Source organism: Xiphophorus couchianus, chromosome 7, assembly GCF_001444195.1.
Source record: "Xiphophorus couchianus chromosome 7, X_couchianus-1.0, whole genome shotgun sequence".
NCBI classification, from domain to species: domain Eukaryota; kingdom Metazoa; phylum Chordata; class Actinopteri; order Cyprinodontiformes; family Poeciliidae; genus Xiphophorus; species Xiphophorus couchianus.
The window spans coordinates 34,699,009-34,719,714 of NC_040234.1; the positions used below are offsets into that span (position 1 = coordinate 34,699,009).

Genomic DNA, 20,706 nt, shown 5'->3' on the forward strand with positions numbered 1-20,706 from the left:
ATGTGGTGATATTTGTATGGAAATGAAAGTATTTTCTTGACCGTCCCTCTGATGTCGTTCCCTGTCAGGATGAAAGTAGTGCCGAAGCCGTGGAATCGATCCTTTATCCACGCGAGGAGGAAGATCAGCCTAAACCTTCACTGTGTCACCCGCCCTTTGCTGCAAGTGGTGCTTCTGTGGTACGACTTGTACAAGTAGGTACAACAAACTGAAAGCACAAACAGGATTTATGTGATATCTCATACAGTTATCTGCATGTGTTTTAAACTCTAAACAGTGGTGTTTTTGAGTAAATGAAGCACAGCTTTCTTAAAAAACAACACAAAATCTACCAAGTTTTGTGGTGGAGGTGGTGGCCCTTAGCATGCCAACGCAGACTCTGTGTAATCGGTGCTTTCCTCAACAATCTGCTTTCAGAGACATCCGACTGATCGACGTGGCAGCGATCTGCTTCAATAAGAAGTTCCTGGAGCTCTCTGAGTTTCAGCAGGTTGTTGCTAAACATATTGAGTTCTGCAAAGATTTCCTCCTGGAAAAGTAAGCAAGACGTCCCTGTGACGCAAAGTTAGATAACTCATCCCATCCAGCAGCAGTGGAATAAATCACAGTGATTTCCAACACAAGGAAGAATGCAGCAAAACTCCATGTTTATCCCTTTTGTGGCCTCATCCGGCCCGCCGTGGATTCGTATGTTTTAGGTAGCTTTGTGCTCAACTGTTGTGTTATCAGAGCAGTTTTTCACCTGCATACGGCCAAATTACACCAATCAGTCCCTTCGATTATTCATAGAAATTTCCAAGGTTTTTCTAAAAGATTTCTGAGATTCTGTTTTTTCTTACAATTTTTTAACTTTGGAGATTAATCTCAGAAATGTTCTAGAAAAAAACCTTGGAAATTTCAATTTTCAGAGTTTCAAACATCGAACATTTTTGACATTTGAAACTCAGAGAAAGTTTAAATTAAAATGTATTTGTTTTTTGTAGAAAATTTCAGCAATTAATTTTTTTCTTGCAAATCTTTGAGTTTTTGAGAGTAATCTCAGCAATAAAAAAAAACCATGTACATTTCTGAGTTTGAAAACATCCAAACGTTTGCATGTTTGTTGCATGGTTTTAAACAATTAACACGTTATTTTTTTGTTTGAATTTTTTTTTAGTTGGCTTTCTGACGTGCACAAGGTTTTCTGCATTCCAAATCTGCTGGCTTCTCTGAGCAAGAAAGGAAAACTCGAGTCTTTCTTAAACTCTGCGGCAGCTCTGATGACGCTGCATCTGCAGAAACTTATGCTCAACTCACTGAGCGACTACACAAAACTCATTTCTACAAATATGGTACAATTTTACTTTTTATCCTGGCTTACTCTAAAGAATAAATCTAGCTGATGAATTTAGTTTTAATTCCTGCCCTCTGTCGCTCAGCATTCAGACAGAGCCAGAGGCACATCAGGCTTTATTCTGCATCTGATCTTAGACGGTACTGAGATCAAGTTTGAGCCGGACTTCGAGACGTACGAGGAGGCGCTCATCAATGTGTTTGAGCTGATGCTGAAGTCCACCAGCGATATTCCACGGGTCGAATCCACCCTGCTCCCCGAATGGGTAAGAATAAAACCACGAAGCCGGGTCATCAGTAAAACCTGATATGGTGCTTAGTTTTCACACACTACTGGGGCTGGACGATATAAACGTTTCATATCGGTCGATGTAGATAATTATTCATTCGTTTTCTATTTATTTATTTATTTTTCATTTTTAACTTTTTCATACACAATTCTGACAAAAAAAAAACAAACACATGAGAAATAAACAATGTTTAAATTCTTCCAGAGAATGTAGACAGGTTGTTTTTTGAGTTTCCCCCACATGTAAAGTGATTTCTGTTTTAGAAAATATTTTATTTGTTTCTGGGCGGTGTGACCTTTCCTGTTTTATCCGCAGTTTTCACTCCATCATGTTGTTTTCTTATTTTTAAGAAGTTATACAGCACAGTTAAAAAACAGAAAACTGCAAGTTACGCAACAAGTCGTTACTAGGCAACCAAAGAGTGAGTGAGTGAGTTGATTCCACCAGCTTAGCTAGCTGGTGGAGAGCGGTTTATCAGCTAAAGCCTTTCCTCTGCCTACATCCCCCAGAATGCCGTGCAGTTCTGGATCGGAGTTCAGTGAAATTGCTAAATATTCTATAAGATTTATTATCTATTGATCTACATGGTTCTCTTGTGACGTCGGAAACTGTGTAATTGACAGCCATCTTGGTAGGCAGTTGCTATGGAGTGGCTATGACAACAATAAAGCCACAAGCTTAGAATTAGCCTTGTTCCCATCTAACTTATAAACAGTGTAAGTACATTGCAATTTGATCACACTTTTTTATAGTATCACACCTCTGTAATATTAAGACGGATATCAGTGATATTTACTGTAGTAGTACAAGCTGAACCAGCAAAAATTAGCTTAGCTAATGTAGCTTTTATCTGCCTGCTAAGAGGGACATGTAGCCTAGGTGTTTGTTGCTACATGTACTCACTCTGCCAGTCACCAGAACCTTGTTATTCACACAAAGAGTTCATATATCATATTGATCATGTGTCTAGCGTTATACATGTTATTGATTTATTGTCCAGCCCTACCTATTGATGTCTCAGGGGAACAGTTTGAGTCTAGCCTGAGTTCTTCCCTAATTTCACCTTCTCTCAGGAAGAATACAGTGTTGGGAAAACCTTGAGACCCATCATCCTCCCAGAGATCATCGAGGTCCAGCAGGAGGAAGTACGCCGGGCGTTCTGGGCTGAGACGGAAAGCCCCAAAGAGCACGTCCACCTGTTCGACAAGTACGCCATGCTGGTGTCCAAGGAGGCGGAGGAGAAGGTCCAGAAGTTCCTCAGTCAACCGAAACCCTTCCAGGAAATCAAGGACGAGGCCATCTACTACCAGGAGCTTGCCGATGAGATTCAGTACGCATCGTGCAGGGTAAGATCTGGAACATGAGCCGCCTTTTACTCAGTAGATCACTGGTATCGGTCGTCCTATTAGTAGCAAATAGAGATATTTCTTCTAAAAGATTCACTCCGGTCTTTGAGAGTTGATTAATCATATTTTGGACTTCAGGTGGCGCAACTCGGCATGTTTGAGGTCCAGGCCCACAAACTCCTCAGCTCTCTGGCCGAACGTGCGCTGGAGCTCAAGGAGAAACTGGCTGTGCAGATGTTACACGATCATCAGCAAATTAATGAAAGGTTCCTTAAAGGGTTTCACTGCTTTCCTGCCTCATCCTTTGTCTTTGAACACCAAATATTACCAAATATAGTTGGTCTAGTTTCTAGTGGAAACATCTCAGCACTCTGGGAATTAAAAATAGCTTACATGAAACTTTTAAGCAAGATATGAGTTAGGCTCAAGTCAATAATTCCTTAATTTTAAAAAAGGTTTTAGTTCCATTTGCAGATATTTCACTTATAACAGGTAAAATGTCTTGTTAAAAGTGAAATAATCTGATAGTAGTACTTTTCATTTACTTACATTTTTAGCCAACACATTTTTACTCCATGTCAGCATTGAAATAAAGTGAAAAAATACATTTAAGATCTTTTAAAAGCAGTTTAAGAAAGTCCGAGAGTTTATAATGAAACCACAAATAAGCAATAAAATGCTTACAGATACGTTTTTTACTCTGCATGGCAACACTTGGCTAATGTATCGCAACTCATTACATTTGTCCATTGGGATAAATTTAATAATGGAAAATATTTTCAAAATAACTTCAAATGCTATCTGTGGAGATATTAAACATTATGAGAGCCATTCTGTTGAACTTAAATTTATATTTTTGATGCTCTTTCAGATCATTGCTTGTCTTCTCTGATGTCAATGACCAAAAAATAAAATACTAGTCAGTAATAAGAATCACTCAAATGACAAAATCCATATTTCTTTATTGGTTTAAACCCAGAAATGTATCATATTCATTCCATTAGACAAAAAGTCTGAAGGAGTTAAAACAAGCAGGTAAGTAAATAAAAAAGTACTATTTCCACTGGCAGGTTATTTAATTTATATCAAGAGATATTTCCTATGTTACAAGTACAATAATGTTCCAGCGGAACTACAACTGAGTTGCTAGGCAACGGGCTGAGCTTGGCTGGGGTTGCTAGGTAACAGCGCAGTGACCGTTGATTGTGATACAAGTAGAATAATCTACCAGTGGAAATAATACTTTCTCATCAATACAGGGGAATTATTGACTTAAAACAAGCTGCCATATCTTGCTGAAAAGTTACGTGTAAGTTAGTTTAGCTGTATTTCAAGCGTGCTAAGATATTTCACCAGAAACTAAAAAAAAAAAAACTTGCTAAGATTTAGGGTTTTTTGCTGTGTTGTGTAGCTATTAGCTCAAGGAGGCGTTTGGAGAAAATAAAACCTCCAGGCTCTGTTTGTCTGGAGAATTTGAAGCAGTGATGTTTCTGGTTTCAGACACTTTTACCAGAATAACAATCTTTTCTCTCTGACAGGCTCTGCAAAGAGTTTGAGAAGATTTCAGAGACGGCCCTGAGTACGCCGCCTGATACTCTGAAAATGGTGGAGCTAAAGGTGACTTTTTGTTTCCAGTCACACAGCAATAATTACACTGTCCAGTCAGTAAATTCAGGGTTTTTTTATTTAATAGTTACCTTATGTCAAAATATTGGCTTTTTAGCTTGTAAAAGTATACTTTATTTTGTTTTAATATTGTTTTCGGAGATTTTCATTTTTTGCATGTTTTTATGCTTCCATTTGTGTTTCTTCTGCCTCTAAAAATAGTCCAAGCAAAAAAAAACACTCAGCTGCTTTTTAGCAATGGTGGCTGGAAAATGAGTCGTTTCAAAAACCTTCAGAATGTAACAAATCAGAAGGCACTGCCCCGTTACCTAGCAACCCTAGCAAAGTCCAGTATGTTTGGTATGCTATGTGCATGTACAATGGCTGCTGGAAAAGACAAAGTGTTTTGTTGTTGACTTACCATCCATAAATGATTTGCTACATTCTTGTTGGTTGTGCAGGAGGTTCTACTAATGCTTTTCAAAGATGTGCAGTTTCATAACTGTGCATCTGTTTGCGGCCATGTAATCATTGAGTTGGGGGGTGTGGTCAGCAGCAACTTACTTGCATTAAAGTGACAGAGTCCAAAAACAGCTAAAATCTCATTACCTAAAAATAATTAAAGAAATGTAATGAACATGTTTTGTTTAGACCATAGATCAATCCTAACCCATTCAAGGAAGCATAAGAGGCCGCCTTTAACTAATTCCATGCTAGTGTCTCAAAACGGTAACAGAAATCTATCAGTTAGTTTCTAACATATGACCTGACTAACTGTGCCGATGGTTCCCCTGCGTCTCTCTGCAGGTCTACGTCCAGAAGGTCATAGAAACAGAGATGCCTGAGCTGGAGCAGCGGCTGGCTGACTCCAACAAGCAGCTCTGCGACCTGATGGACTTCGTCACCCTGTCGCCGGACGACCTGGAGCTCAACGCCCGAACCGTCCACTGGTTCCAGCGCATGCCGGCCGTGTTTGAGGAACACCAGCAGATAATCGATGAGAAGACGGAGCTTTACCAGAACGCACTCAAGGTCTGCTTGAAGCGGAGGAGCTACCGAGGATTAATGACAGATTTACTGAAGGGGAAACGATAAAAAGCTGTCTGGTTTAATGGTTGCAGCTGCAACGGGAGCGTTTCCTGGATGAGCTGGTGGGCTACAACATGCAGTTGAAGGAGTTTCTTGGTTTGGGTGAGATAGCGGATCTCGGCAAGTACCTGAAGAAAGCGCAGACGCTCAACACCAGGCTGGACATGGCCAGTGACAAGGTGCAGTAGGACCAAGGATGGAGGTTTTATAGCTCTATCAACTCATCACTGCAAAATCCCACATTTTTACCAAGTATTTTTGTCTAGTTTCTGCTGCAAATATCTTGAATGAGACAAAACTAAATTAAAAGTAAGTTTTCAGCAAGATATATGAGCTTATTTTATGTCAGTAATCCTTGAATGATGATAAAAATGTTTGCAGATTTTACTCCCTTATAGCATGAGACAAATGTCTTAATCTGCCAATGGAACTAGTCATTTTTTAAATCAATATACTAGAATTACTGACTTAAAACAAGCTCTTATATCTTCAATAGAAATTACTTGTAAGTTAGTTTTGCTTTATTTAAAGTGTAATAACATATTTCCACTAGAAACTAGACAAAAATACTGGGTAAGATTTGGTGTTTTTACGCTGATAATTGCAAAGTGCCTCCAAGTGGATTCACATGCTTAATATTTTACCACCAGAGGGCAGCATTGGATGTGAAACAGCGTTTTAATCATTTTTGTTTTAATTTATCTTCCAAAAATATTCCAGAAGTCATTTTATTTATCAGTTTTGTCACTTTATTTTCTAAAAGTTTAATAATTTCTGGTTTGTCCGTTTCCTTCGTCTCTCTTTGAGAAGATTAATGACATCAACATGGAAGAGGAGGCCTTCGGCTGGCCCGTGTCCCAGTTTCCGCAGCGGAAACAGATCCAGGACGGGCTCACGCCGTTTCTGCGCCTGTATGAAACATCGTTTGAATTCCTGCAGGACAATGAGAAGTGGCTCCACGGGCCCCTGTCCGGGGTCCCTCCAGACAAGGCACCAAACGCACAAAATAACATGATTTTAGTATTTTAATATTTTCATGCCCAATAAAAACTGTTTTCCTGCAGGTGGAGGGCGATGTTGGGAACTACTGGCGCACGTTGTACAAGCTGGAGAAAGGTTTCTCTCAAGTTCCCAATGCCCTGAAAATAGCCAAGCTCGTAAAGACTAAAGTGGAGAGTTTCAAGTCGCACATCCCCATGGTGCAGGTAGAGACCGTAAAAAACAATTTGTCCTCTGGTATTTATGACGTGGATTACGGCCAGATTAATAGACAGAATTATAGACAGAAGAATAAGGAGTAAGTTTCCGCCAAAATTCCTGAAAATGTTTCCCCACAAAAGAATTAAATAAAGACAAAAACGTGGAAATTTATGACTTTGAAAAGTCAAATATTTGTGAGAAAATAAATAACATTTTGAGATTAATCTCAATTTTTTTTTTTAGAAAAACATGGAAATTTCTGAGATTAAAATGTCAAAAATTTGCAGGAAAAAACAAATGCTGAGATTAATTTCAGACATTTTCAAGAAAAACATAGAAATTACTGAGTTTGAAAAGTAAAAAAAAATTGCGGGAAATAAAACTTAAATTTTGAGCATAATCTCATAAATTTCTTATAAAAACATCTTAATTTCTGAGTTCAAAAGTTGAAAATGTGCAAGAGAAAAATGAAATTTTGCGAACAATTTTAAAAAATGTTGAGGAATAATGTGGAGATTTGAGTTCAAAAAGTTTAAACATTGCAAGAAAAAAATTGCAAAACTTAATCTGAAAATAAAATTTTGAGATGAAAATGTTCATGTTTTGAAACCTCAGATTTAAACATTTTTTTACAGCTTAATCTAAGAATTTCTAAATATTTTCTTGCAAATTATTTACTTTAGGAACTCACAAATTTTCAAGTTACTTGCATTAAAGTGACCCCATTCAAGGGTCACTTTAGTTTTTTAGCAAAAATTCGACTTTTGGAGCTCCGAAATTTCTTTTCTCTACAGAATTTCTAAGATTAATCTCAGAATTTAAACTTTTTTGGGGGGGAAATTTACTCCTCCTTTTTATTTCCCATATACAGTGGCCCTAATCCCATTTTGATGGGATTAGGACCTAATATTTACTGTGTCGTAGCCTAAATAGCTTACATTTGTGTGTAGGTGCTGTGCAACCCGGGGCTGCGGGCCCGCCACTGGGACGCCATGTCGGAGCTGGCCGGCTTCTCCCTGCACCCGGCCGACGAACAGGCCTGCGTGGCTCAGTACCTGTCCCTGAAGCTGGAGGAACACCTGCCCAGCTTCGACAGCATCAGCGAGGCGGCCAGCAAGGAGTACTCTCTGGAGAAGGCCCTGGAGAAGATGGCCGGAGAGTGGTTGGACGTAGAGTTCACCCTGCTGGCCTATCGGGAGACGGGCACCTTCATCCTGTCGTCCGTGGAGGAGGTCCAGCTGCTGCTGGACGACCACATCGTGAAGACGCAAACCATGAAAGGCTCACCCTTCATCAAGCCCTTTGAGGCACAGATACAGTAAGAAACAAAATGGCTGCCCCCCACTTCTGAAGAAAATCCCTGTTGGTCTAGTGCTGCGTTTCAGTTGTGATCAAAACTGGGAAATTCCAACTTCAAAGCTGAAAAAGTCAAAAGTGGCGCCTTACGAAGTCGGATTTCCCACCATAAAACTGGGAGCAACTCAGACTATTCCCAGTTACAACTTACAAGGCCAACTTTGCATTTCAATATGGCCGCTCCTCACATCAGGTGCAGTAAGATGTGATGGAGACATGTTAATTTTATAAGACAAAAAATCTGAAATCAGTGCTACATGTAGCGCCTGCAACTCTAAACTGAACTAATTAAATGCGGCGTTTGCTTTTGAAAAATAAAGTTTAAAATTAAGTTCCACATAAAGAACATTTCACATGAACCATTACGCTTTACTGTTCTGGTACAACGCCGCCATCTTTGTTTCTGGCTCCGCTTATGGGTGACCAGTGGTGCCCTCTGCTGGATGGTGGCCAAACTACAACTTTAAAGGAAGATCTAATGTGACGATTTTATCTCATCAATTGGAACTAATTCTAATCTAATCGACAATTAATCGTAAGTTGATTAATTAGCATCCCGAGGTGTAAGTCCCGTTTTTCTGCTTCATTTCAGTGCGTGGGAAGGAAAGCTGCTGCTCCTGCAGGAGATCCTGGATGAGTGGCTGAAGGTGCAGTTCGTCTGGCTGTACCTGGAGCCCATCTTCAGCTCCCCGGACATCATGGTGCAGATGCCTGAGGAGGGCCGGCGCTTCACGGCCGTGGACAGGACATGGAGGGAAACCATGATGCAGGTTTCCCAGGTGAGCTCTTCCTTCCTGTGTTTCACTTTTTAGAGCTCTGTGGAGAACACAAGCTAACAGATGAGTTCCACACAGAACTACAGCAGAAATCTGGACCAGGACCCACAGTTTCATGTCTTTCAGCAAGAAAACTGCGTTTATTTAAAAAAGAAACCAAATGAAACATTTGTACTGTTATGTACAAATGAGTATTTGGGACATTGTAGGTAGGAAGAAAAAAAAAAAGCAGTACATTTCTGTCAAGAAATATGAAATTTTTACATTAATCTCAGAAGTTTTTCAGAAAAAAATATGGAAATTTCAGAGTTAGAAAAGTTTGAAAAGTAAAGAAAAGTTCTACAAAAAGCTGAAATTTTGAGATTTATCTCAGAAATTCTTGAGAAAACAACTTGGAAATCTCAGAATTAGAAAAGTCAAAAAATAGCTAGAAAAAAATTCATAATTTTTATTTTACATTAATCTCAGAAACTTTCAATGAAAACATATGGACATTTATGAATTTTAAAAATTAAAAAATTCTAGAAAAAACTCAGAAATTTTTACATCAATTTCAAATACTTTTTATAAAACAAACGTGGAAATTTGTATAACTTTTCAAATGACAGAGCCATATTTGGGCCATTGTACACAGGAAAAAAGAGGAGTAAATTTCTGCCAAAAAAATCTTTTTTTTTTTTTAATTTGAAAATTTGCTATAATATTTTTTTTTTTTTTACATTTCTAGAAAAAATCAGAGGCTCAAAAATACCAAATGAAATTAGACTAGCGCTCGGTGTGACCTTAAGTCAGTTTTTTCTAAAATGTATTTATCTTTTTATTGTTCAAATCATGATGCAAAGACCAGCAGAATCCAGACCATAAAATTAAAAATAATCCCAGCTTCATCCAACAACATCATCATCAAAACCTGATTTTTCCTAAACTGCCATCTTCAGCTCGGCCACCAGGAGGAGCTCAAGATCCACAGATCATTAGATGTTTCTTTGCTTTCTGTAACATTTTTATGTAATTTTCAGCTGGTTGTTTTATGGTGTTATGCTCACCTCCCTGTTTTCTCCTCTCAGCTTATAGGAAATAAGCGACAAATCGTTTCAGAGCATATTCATGCACAGCAGCAAAGGATATTTAGTGAAACAGTTTCTCTGCTCCCTGAATTAATAAGCCACATTTGTCCCATATGTGGTTTGCATATCTGTTGAAATGCTTTTACCTCAGAGTTTCCCACTCTCTGTCCTCCACCAAAGCCATCTGTTCGGTGCATAAAAACGACATTATCACACATAATACCATGTTATCCATTCAGTGTGCTCATGAATAGCTCCCGCTGGCTCCCTGAATATAAAATTAGACCCATTATTACATTGTCCTCTCAAAGAATGGGCCAAAATCATAAGCATGATGAGATTTATGAAAAGATGGAATCATACTTCATCAATCAGACACACTTTGCTGGAATAATGGTCTGGCCTTTGAAGCCCAATCAAATCACTCTTTCTTTTTTTTTGTGGTGTTGGCGCCTGAGCCGGATCGCTTCATTTAGCCTTTAAGACATCCGACTCTTTCTCTGATTATTGTCTGATTAAAGACAAAAACCTCCTATTCTCTGGTTTTAATCTTCTTACTTTTATTATCGATTGTATTGTTATATTTTGTGACTGTAAGGAAACAAGAGCAGTCATATTATAATTACATTATATATTATTTTACCATTAAAAGAAAACATTACTGACAAAACCCCCCAAAGATTTCATTTCTTTTTTAATGTCATTCACTCAATACACTGCAAAAAAATAAAATCTTACCAAGTATTTTAGTCTAGTTTCTGGTGAAAATGTACACTTTAAATAAGACAAAACTAACTTTCATGTAACTTTTCAGCAAGATATTGGAGTTTGTTGTCAGTAAATAATTCCTTTATGTTGATGAAAAAAGTTCTAGTTCCACCAGTGACGATTTCTGTCCAAAATGGGCAACTGCCCAGGGTGGTATCCTGTTAGGGGCGGCAGGAGAGCTAATATCAGATTTTTATCTGCTGCACTACAAAAACACAATTTATCGTTTCTAGTGTAAATATCTTAGAACAATTGGAATAAGGCAAGTAACTTTTCAGCAAAATAATAAGTAAATAATTTTTGAATATTGATAAGAAGTACTAGTTTCACTGGCAGACTTTTTCACTTATAACAAGATGTTTTCTCATGTTATAAGTGAAATAACTTGTCAGTGGAGCAAGTACTTTTATCAGTATTCAATAACTGGTTTAAAACAAGCTGTCTCATTGCTTAAAGACACAGTAATAATTTTGTATGTAAATTTCTACTTTTGAAGACATTCATAAATACATTTCTGACATTCTCTCTCCAGCTATTGTTGCATTTAGCAAATAGAAATAATTGTAGTAATTCTAAGTAACCTAAAACAATAGAAGTTTAATCTGATTTATCTTCAGACTGTGAGAAATAAATGGATCTGTCTTTTTATTCTGGTTTTAATTGTAGATATGATGTAAGTCAAGTTTATTTGTGTTGCACATTTCAGCAATAAGGCAAAGTGTTTTATACCATAGAATATAATATAAACAAGCAATAAACATTTCATTTTGTCTAAGGCTATCATCAAGCAAATACATATAAAATTTATTGATTAGTGTTCCAGTTAATATAAATCAAAGGCGGCTCTAAACAGGTGGATTAGTCCTTTAATCTTAGAAAATGTTCTTCAGGTGATAGGAGGCCGACTTTGTAACTGTCTTTATGTGACTCTGAAGGTTCAGGTCAGAGTTCATCACTACACCCACATTTTGACGGACGTTTCTAGTTGCATAAGTGTGGTGAATTTTAATTTAAATCCTGTAAATGGATAATTTAGTTGAGCAGAAACTGAAATTTGTTGATGTTAAATTCTAACAGCCAAAATGAAACACAACACAGCTCTCTGTATGCAGATGTTGGTAGCATCTTTTTTTATTTGTGACTTTAAATAAAATCGGTCTTCAGTAGATTACGCGACTACAACACACACGGCCTCATTAACATTCTCACTAACTTGACCTTTCACCCTACAGATGACACTCCTTCATAAAACAATGGCTGTCTCACTGCGACCCAGGTGGGACTTGAACCCACAATCCCCAGCTCCGGAGGCTGATGCCTTATCCATTAGGCCACTGGGCCGACACAACATGAACATGAGAAATCTGAGCTTTTCAGAAAAGATCCAACTTCTGTTTTTTTGTACAATTATGTACAAAACGTATTTTCAAACAGTGGCTTTTATTTGAATCATTCTTTCTGTGAGTTGTACGATGGAGTATTGGGTCCAGGCTAGAACATGTTTTGATTAATAGGAGAATAAAGTTGGGCTGCACCTAACTGTTAAAAAAAAGAAAAGAAGAAAGAAAGTCGTTTTAATGAGAAAAAAGATTCTGATGTAACCAACTGAGTTTGTGCAGTGTTTTTCTTGGAAATATAGAGTCCTGCATCTGTTAAAAGATGAAGTATTTCCTTATTTGTACCAGTCTATACCTTCACAACATTCATCAATTAATGTGTTTTTTTGTTGCTGTTGTTTTTCATGTTGGAGTTCTTATAAAATCACTACATCATCCTCCTAATATAATGACTGTACTGTGGTAATATTTTAACTTCATTCTTGTAATTAAAACAAATGAAACATTGTATCCTGGCTGCTCCTTGTAGAGCTGATCTGAATTCAAAGTCCAAATAAATAGAAGTTGTAAAACACGCGTGTCAAACAAGATGGCCTCCCTGGATGCGCTGACATTTATTTTCAGTGAAAAAAATCAAAATTTTCCAAAACATAAATCTTGAAAAATCAAAACAATTGATCAAATCTGAAACTGCAGTGTAAAAACTCCTGTTTCTGGTTCTTTTTAACTTGGATCATTTGACCTGCGACATAAAATCCTTTACATTTCACCCTGGAACGTTAACAAAGACTTCACAGACTCTGGTTGAAGAAAGTCATGGTCTCTGCTGCTTCTGTTGCAGAACAAACATGTTTTGGCTGTGGTGGAGTTTGAGAAAATGCTGGAGAAGCTGAAACAGTCAAACGAGTTCCTGGAAAGTATCCTCAAAGGCCTGAATAACTACCTGGAGAAGAAACGTCTCTTTTTCCCTCGATTTTTCTTCCTGTCCAATGAAGAACTTCTGGAGATCCTCTCAGAGACCAAAGACCCCACAAGGTAACCTGTTGTAGCTTTAATTTTATTAATGACATCAGTATAGGTGTGTAGGCAGACAAATCCTGCCTAAAAGTGACCTTTTATGCTTCCCTGAACAAGTTAGGATAGGTCTATGGTCTATACAAAACATTCATAACATTTTCTTTGCACAAAATCATTATTAGATAATGAAGTTTTAGCTGTTTTAGGGCATCTTTTCACTTTAAACTCAAATAAGCTGCTGCTGACCGCGCCCCCTGACTCAATGTTTAGACTCACACACATTGAAATGGCTATGAACAGATGCCCAATTAGGCAACTGCTCATCTTTGAAAAACATTAGTGGAGCCTCCTGCACAACCAACAAGAATGCAGCAAGTGGTTTTTGGATGCTAAGTCAACAACTAAACTCTTGTCTTTTCTAGCAGCCATTGTACAGTGCATACAGCGGTACACCAGCTGACCAAATGGGCTGGAGCTCAGCTGAGGTTGCTAGGTAACCGGTGGAATGTTACTTAACGATCAGGAAGTTTTTGAAATGGCTCATTTTCCAGACACCAAAATGATGAACTTTTTGGCAAAAAAATGTTTTGGTGTTTATTTTCCAATACTTGGGCTGTTTGTAGGAGCAATAGAGGCCAAAGAAAGTACAAAAATGTGCAAAAAGTAATGAACTTTGACCCTGACTGAGTTTTGTAGAGCTCTAAAGCAGGGCGTGGTGATAGCCTACTTCCAGTTGTCAAACAGGTTTTATTTAGGATATTTCCCAGTTTCACAAGTCTGTTAGTGATGAGACCTCAGCATGCAAAGACACAAAATCTTACCAAGTATTTTTTTATTTAGTTTCTAGTTCAAATAGTTTAGTACAAAGAAGAAAAACTAGCTTATAAGTAACTTTTCAGCAAGAAATAGCAATCCATTTTTCCCATAAATGAAACAATCTGCCAGTGGAGCTAGTAATTTTTCATAAATATTAAGAATTCATTTACTTAAAACTAGCTTCTGTTTCTTACTGACAAGTTACTTGTAAGTTAGTTTTGTCTTATTTCAGGTGTGCTAAGATATTTGCACTAGAAACTAGACGGAACTATACAGTGTGGTTCATAAAACTGAACCAAACAAATGCGGTTTACCAAAAAGTAATTATGTTTTTCACACGGTACCATATTTGTGTAATAGCTTTCACCTTTAATAAATGAAATTATAATTGAAAGAGCAGCTTTTTGTATTTACTTTTGGTTATTTTTATTAAGATGATCGGAGGTGCAGAAAAAATAGAAGCAAAAACAGAATTGAAAGGTGTGGAGTGTGGAACTGGAAACACGGCGGGTATAAAACCTCCTCTATCTCCATAATGCTTCTCCATAAACTCTCCACAATAATCCACGCTTATCTAATTTCACAGGGGAATTCCATTTAGTAGATTGTGACTCCAAACAAAAGATGCTTTAACCTTTCATACTCTCCGTGCTATTTCAATTTTCGCTTCCTTTTCACTCTGCAGTTCCTCAATCTCTGTGCGACTGGCAGGAAGTTTTCATTATGTCAGCGCCGACACAAAGCCAGCAGTCCGCTCTGCAAGACGTGGATTTCTGCCGTTTGTGTTTGTGTCGCACACAGATGGTGGTTAATATTAGAAGGACTGTATTAGTTTTGGGCAGATGTTTGTCGGATTGGTCACAGGTTGCAGTTTTATACCATCAGTGTTCTGCAAACTCCTGCAACACAAACAGGGATGTAAATTATGTTAAAAAAGCAGAGAAATATGTTAAATTTAGGGGGTTTTAACACCCGGTAATCCAGAATTGGGAGTTAAAATTGCAACATTTGTTATATAGTTGCTGTGGTTCTGCACTTGGACCTTTTGAAAAAACCTGTTCACACTGAAAAAACACCAAATCTTTATTTTATTTTTGGTCTATTTTCTAATGCAAATATCTGAGAACGCTTGAAATAAAACAAAACTAATTTAGAAGTAACTTTTCTGCAACATACAGGAGCTTGATTTAAAAAATAATTCCTTCTTAAAAATGCAAATGTTCTGGTTCCACCGGTAGATTATTTAACTTAGACCAAGACATTTTCTCATGTTACAAGTGAAAAAATCAGCAAATAATCTTACCAAGTATTTTTAGTGTATTTTCTATGGCAAATATCTTAGTGCACTTGAAGTAGCACAAACCAGTTTATAAATAAGTGTTCAGCAATATAAGAGGTTGTTTTACATAAAGAATTGATTGATTGATTGATTGATTGATTAAAAAAAAAGTTTAAGATTTTTACACTTAAAACAAGACAATTTCCCTTGTTTTTAAGTGAAATAAACTGCCAGAACTTTTTCATCAATATTAAGGAGTTACTGACATAAACCAGCTCCTACAGTATTTCTTGCTGAAAACTAACTAGTAATTTAGTTTTGTCTTATTTCAAGTGTAATAAGATATATGCCTTATATAGAAAATAGACCAAAAATACTTGGCAAGATCTTGTTTTTGCAGTGTAACACCTGATTTTGTGAAATTATCTAATTTCACTTTATTTATTTTTCTTCCACTGATGTTTCAATGTGCTTAGTCAAGTTAAACAAAAAATCACTAAAACGTAAATGACTGATTGTTATGAGTGTCTGTCTCTGTAACGCCGGTGATGTTGCTCTGACCCGTCGCCTCTCTGTGTCGTTATGCTTCCTGTACCAGAGTGCAGCCCCATCTGAAGAAGTGCTTTGAAGGCATTGCCAGTGTTGTGTTCACCGAGGTTCTGGACATAACCCACATGAAGAGCAGCGAGGGAGAAACGGTGAAGCTCCTGGACACCATCTCCACCTCCAAAACCAGGGGCCAGGTGGAAAAATGGCTGCTGGAGCTGGAGAACGGCATGACCGTGTCTCTGCGGAAGGTTATCGGAGACGCAATCACGGCCTACCAAAATGAGAAGAGGACCGACTGGGTCCGTGCCTGGCCGGGTCAGACGGTGCTGTGTGTCTCACAGGTCTACTGGACCAAAGACATCCACGAAGCTCTGGCTTCAGGACCGGAGGTGATCCGCTCCGTTCTGTTTTTGTTCCCAAATGTTAGCTTCAAGTTTACCTGTGGTGGGCACTGCTAGCTAGAAGGCTAGCTGCGATAGCTTTACAGGAGACCGATTATGCTTCCTTGAAAAAGTTTAGGGTAAATCCATGGGCGATACAGAACAAGTTCATAAAACTTTTTTTCACATAATTATTCTTAGATAATTACATTTTTAGCTGTTTTAGGGCGTCTTGTCACTTTAAATCCTAAAATGTTGCTGCTGGCCACTAACTCAATGTTTACACACATGTGAAAATGGCTGCAAACAGACGTGCAATTATACAACCGTACATCTTTGAAAAGCAGAAGTGGAGCATCCTGCACATGTCTAAAAACTTGTCTTTTCCAGCAGCCGTTGTAGAGCACATATAGCTGACCAAAAGTGCTGGAGCTCCCCTTGGGTTGCTAGGTAACGGGTATAACTCTGCTGGGGTTGCAGAACAAAAATGATCCAACCATCCGAGTCCGAGGCCGAAGTTTGAATAATCTGACAGTGCAGTGTGAAAGAAAACCACAGCAGCTGAAAATGTAAAAAATGTTTCAACTTTGTTCCCGAATCGAACAGAATCTATGGGACTACGAGGTGTGAAAAAAGGGCTAAGATCAAAGTGACAAATTAGCTGTGCTAATAGCACATTAGCTGATGCCCAGCACTGCTGATATGGATGAATTTTGTCTTCTTAACACTATTAGTAATAAACTCTGCCTATGTTGTAGTGTGTAGATGGAGCTGCAACATGACATGAACATGAGTGAAAAGCTTTGTGAATCATTTTTCCTTTGTGAATCTGTCTTGGTGACGTTTTTCCTGCTCCTCTGTCCAGGCCCTGGAGGCCTACCTGCAGCAGAACAACAGGCAGATCGACGACATCGTGGCTCTGGTTCGGGGGAAGCTGTCCAAACAGATCCGGGTGACCCTGGGAGCCCTGGTGGTGCTGGACGTCCACGCCCGCGACGTTCTGGCCACGCTGGTGCAGAAAGGCGTGCGTGACGAAAATGACTTTGAGTGGCTGAGCCAGCTGCGCTACTACTGGGTGGTACGTTAAGCACAGCAGGGGCTTTCTGATTGGCTCATGGGAGAAACTCAGTGGTTCCGATTTCCAATCTGTGCAGGAGAATAACCTTTACACCAAGATGATCAATGCTGGTTTACCGTACGGCTACGAATACCTGGGCAACACACCGAGGCTGGTCATTACTCCGCTGACTGACCGCTGCTACCGGTAAAAATAGATCAGGAAAACTCTCTGGTTTTTAACGGAGTGTTAGGGCCACGCTAAGAAATGAAAAATATTATAAAATTACTGCAATACGCTCATAATATTATGATTTTATTTTAAAAATGTGACTTTATTCTTCTATTGTTTCAACTTTATTCTCATAATATTCTTGTAATATTATGAATTTATTGTCTGAATGTTATTTATTTATTTAATTATTAACTTATTTATGTTTTAGGATTTTGTCATGGTCTTTATTTGACAGTAGATTGACAGGAAGGTGGTTTATGGGAAAGGAGGAAGGAGATGTAAGGTCAACCTGCCGGGACTCGAACCTGTGATGAGGTCTAGATGTGTCCCTTCGTGTTTCTTCTTTCGGCCCCAACACTCCGTCGTCCTGCTTGACTATTTATCTGTCCACTAAAATCTTCGCTTTATATAAAAAAATACGTTTCCAAACCCCAGCAGTCAGTTGTAAATGTTGTGGTTTTGCTGTTCTGTGGTGATTTTCAGCACCCTGTTTGGCGCCCTCCACCTCCACCTGGGTGGGGCCCCTGAGGGCCCCGCAGGCACAGGAAAAACAGAAACCACCAAGGACCTGGCCAAAGCTGTGGCGAAGCAGTGCGTGGTTTTCAACTGCTCTGACGGACTGGACTACATCGCGCTGGGAAAATTCTTCAAAGTCAGTACATCCCCTTCTGATTTCTCACTTACTGCCAAAAAACAGCTGGATGTTTTTTTGTTTTCTTTTTTTAAACTCTTGGTCTGTTTTTAGAAGCAGTAGAAACCAAAACGGAAGAACAAAAACCTCCAAGGTGTGAATGTTTCATAATAGATCGCCTCTAAAGCTTTTTAAAACACAGATTCAGTGTTTACATTCAGACCTGCCCCTGTTGTCATAGCAACATGCTGTCAATCCAGAACCTTCTCCTGTTTTTACTTTATCACCTTTGGATGATTATACAGAACCCAAAACATTATAAACACAGGCAGACTGTCCAAAAGTTATACTCAGGTAAAAGTAGCACTTCAACATATTTTTACTCAAAAGTTGCCGTCCAGGAAATTACTGAATTAAGAATAAAGAAATTGAAGAAATTGATTTGGAAATGTTTTTTTTCTTTTGCCTGCTTTTGTTATTTTGTATTTATGTTATTTATATGAATTACTAGTAACCTCTGGCGTGGGCAGAGATATCAAATTCAAAAATCCCAAAACGCATCAACATGAGAATATCTTGTTTTATGCCAGGTTTGTTTTCAGTTTGCTCCTAGCGCATCTTTCGATCCGCCTCACCTTGAATTACTGCGCAAAGGTGCATCTCTCCGCTCTCATCACCTGATAAATAAAAGATGGCTTTAAAAATTCAGACCGGATATTTTCTGTTGTTGTTATTTTGGGGCGAATCTTACTGGATGTGTGTGTGTGTGTGTGCTCAGGGCCTGTTGTCGTGCGGCGCCTGGGCCTGCTTTGATGAGTTTAACCGCATCGACCTGGAGGTTTTGTCCGTTGTGGCGCAGCAGATTCTCACCATCCAGAGAGGTTCGTTCTCAAAACTCGGCTTCCCTTTTCCCGTCTGATGCTGAAGGAAACTGGCAGTGGACCAGAAAACAAAGGCATGGCAAAGATTCAGGAGTGAAAAAAAAATTAAAAAAGAATCGGTTTTAAACTACAAAGAAAGGTAACTGTTAGGAAAGGCCAGGAAAAATGTCCTCTGCTGAGTCTGCTTCGGGTTTTTGATCATTTTAAAGATCCTGCAGCTGCTTTTTAAATGTTTATTAATGTTTTATTTACTCTGACTTCTCTAACCTTACAGTTATTACAACTGTTTAAAGAGAACTAAAACACATTCTGCATGTTTTTATCCTTTAGAGACAAGTCTTCATTTTCGATTTGACAAGTTTAGGTTTCGTAAAGGTACAAATATGCAGATGTTTTTAATAAAGTGGAAAAATGATTTCTTTTCACATGAAGCACATTATATAAGTAAAATAATCTAAGAAAACGCATACAATTATCTTTTTCCTGGATGAGTGCTCACTAAATCACTTATCTTATCTTAGTTTAGCTTATTTTTGTCTTTAGTGTTTCACAGTTTTGACAGAGTAAACATGTTTGGACTTCGTTATGTTTTAGTATTTCAGCAGTTTTCCAGGTATTGTATTTTGGGTTTGCACCATGTCGGGTAAAACCGTCCCTCGGTCTGATTGCGTGCGTTTGTGCAGGGATCGCCGCTCACACTGACATCCTGATGTTTGAGGGGACGGAGCTGAAACTGGACCCGTCCTGCGCCGTCTTCATCACCATGAATCCTGGCTATGCTGGTCGCTCAGAGCTGCCAGACAACCTCAAGGTGCGCCGCCGGCCCAGACTTTACCAAACACACTGACTTCCAGCACTTAGCGATTAATGAGTCAATCTAAGGATGACTTTATCAATCTGCTAATGATCAATAGATAAGCTGCCAATCCTGAGATTTCTCTTCTATCAGGAGGTTCGACCATTTCTTCATAACATGAAGGGTTACTTTTTTTCTAATAATAAAAAAGCACACAAAATTAAATTTTAACATTATTTTGTGTCTGAAACATTACATATTGACTGAATGAACAGACTTTTTTTCACGTAACTGACATTTATTTAGTTGTTTTTACATCACTTTGTGCCACTGTAGAAAGAAAAAAGGAGTATATTTTGAGTAACAATTGTAGAAGTTTGAGATTGATCTCCGTGATAAAAAATGTTGAAATTTCTGAGTTTCAAAATTCGAAAATTTGCTAGAAAAACACATTTTGAGATTCTCCAAAATTTTCTAGAAAATATTTGGACATTTCTGAGTTTCAAAGGTAAAATTTTTTTACTTTTGAAACTTAGAAAGTTTTTTTCTTAAATTTTTTCTGAGATTACTCTCAAATCTCTAAATTTTTTTGGTGGAAGTTGCTTCTTCTTTTCTGTCTCCAGGGACCCTGATACGCTGTTGTATGTTTTTACCTTTATGTATTTGTTCTCTGCAATGCTTTGAGTTTTTCTGTCATTATAGTAAATCAGTAATTCTTGAATGAGAAGTTGAAGCTGTAGATGTGCTGAATAAAGCACTATTAATATAATTTAAGGCGATATTTCAGTGTTCATATTTCTAAACATAAACTCATAAAATTTTGTTTGTTTGTTTCTGGCTCCGCTTCAGGATGACCAGCGGCGCCCTCTGCTGGACGGTGGCCAAACTACAACTCTAAAA

General features: G+C 38.2%; 1 protein-coding gene and 1 non-coding gene across 4 annotated transcripts in view; one reads left to right on the top strand and one right to left on the bottom strand.

Moving 5' to 3' along the window:
• dnah7 (dynein, axonemal, heavy chain 7) overlaps positions 1–20,706 on the top strand; it is an 86,177-nt gene that overhangs the window by 3,243 nt on the left and 62,228 nt on the right. For all 3 annotated transcript variants that reach the window (XM_028024081.1, XM_028024080.1, XM_028024079.1), the window contains exons 7-26: positions 69–194; positions 418–537; positions 1,157–1,331; positions 1,419–1,598; positions 2,696–2,968; positions 3,107–3,234; positions 4,507–4,585; positions 5,381–5,605; positions 5,695–5,841; positions 6,473–6,652; positions 6,727–6,867; positions 7,813–8,180; positions 8,811–8,997; positions 13,008–13,201; positions 15,877–16,216; positions 17,073–17,285; positions 17,362–17,471; positions 17,982–18,150; positions 18,908–19,010; positions 19,694–19,821. In XM_028024081.1, the coding sequence (XP_027879882.1) occupies positions 69–194; positions 418–537; positions 1,157–1,331; positions 1,419–1,598; positions 2,696–2,968; positions 3,107–3,234; positions 4,507–4,585; positions 5,381–5,605; positions 5,695–5,841; positions 6,473–6,652; positions 6,727–6,867; positions 7,813–8,180; positions 8,811–8,997; positions 13,008–13,201; positions 15,877–16,216; positions 17,073–17,285; positions 17,362–17,471; positions 17,982–18,150; positions 18,908–19,010; positions 19,694–19,821 (3,586 nt within the window). The remainder of the gene's footprint in view (positions 1–68; positions 195–417; positions 538–1,156; positions 1,332–1,418; positions 1,599–2,695; positions 2,969–3,106; positions 3,235–4,506; positions 4,586–5,380; positions 5,606–5,694; positions 5,842–6,472; positions 6,653–6,726; positions 6,868–7,812; positions 8,181–8,810; positions 8,998–13,007; positions 13,202–15,876; positions 16,217–17,072; positions 17,286–17,361; positions 17,472–17,981; positions 18,151–18,907; positions 19,011–19,693; positions 19,822–20,706) is intronic.
• trnar-ccg (transfer RNA arginine (anticodon CCG)) lies at positions 12,098–12,170 on the bottom strand. Its single transcript has one exon. It is a non-coding gene; the product is annotated as a tRNA-Arg (tRNA).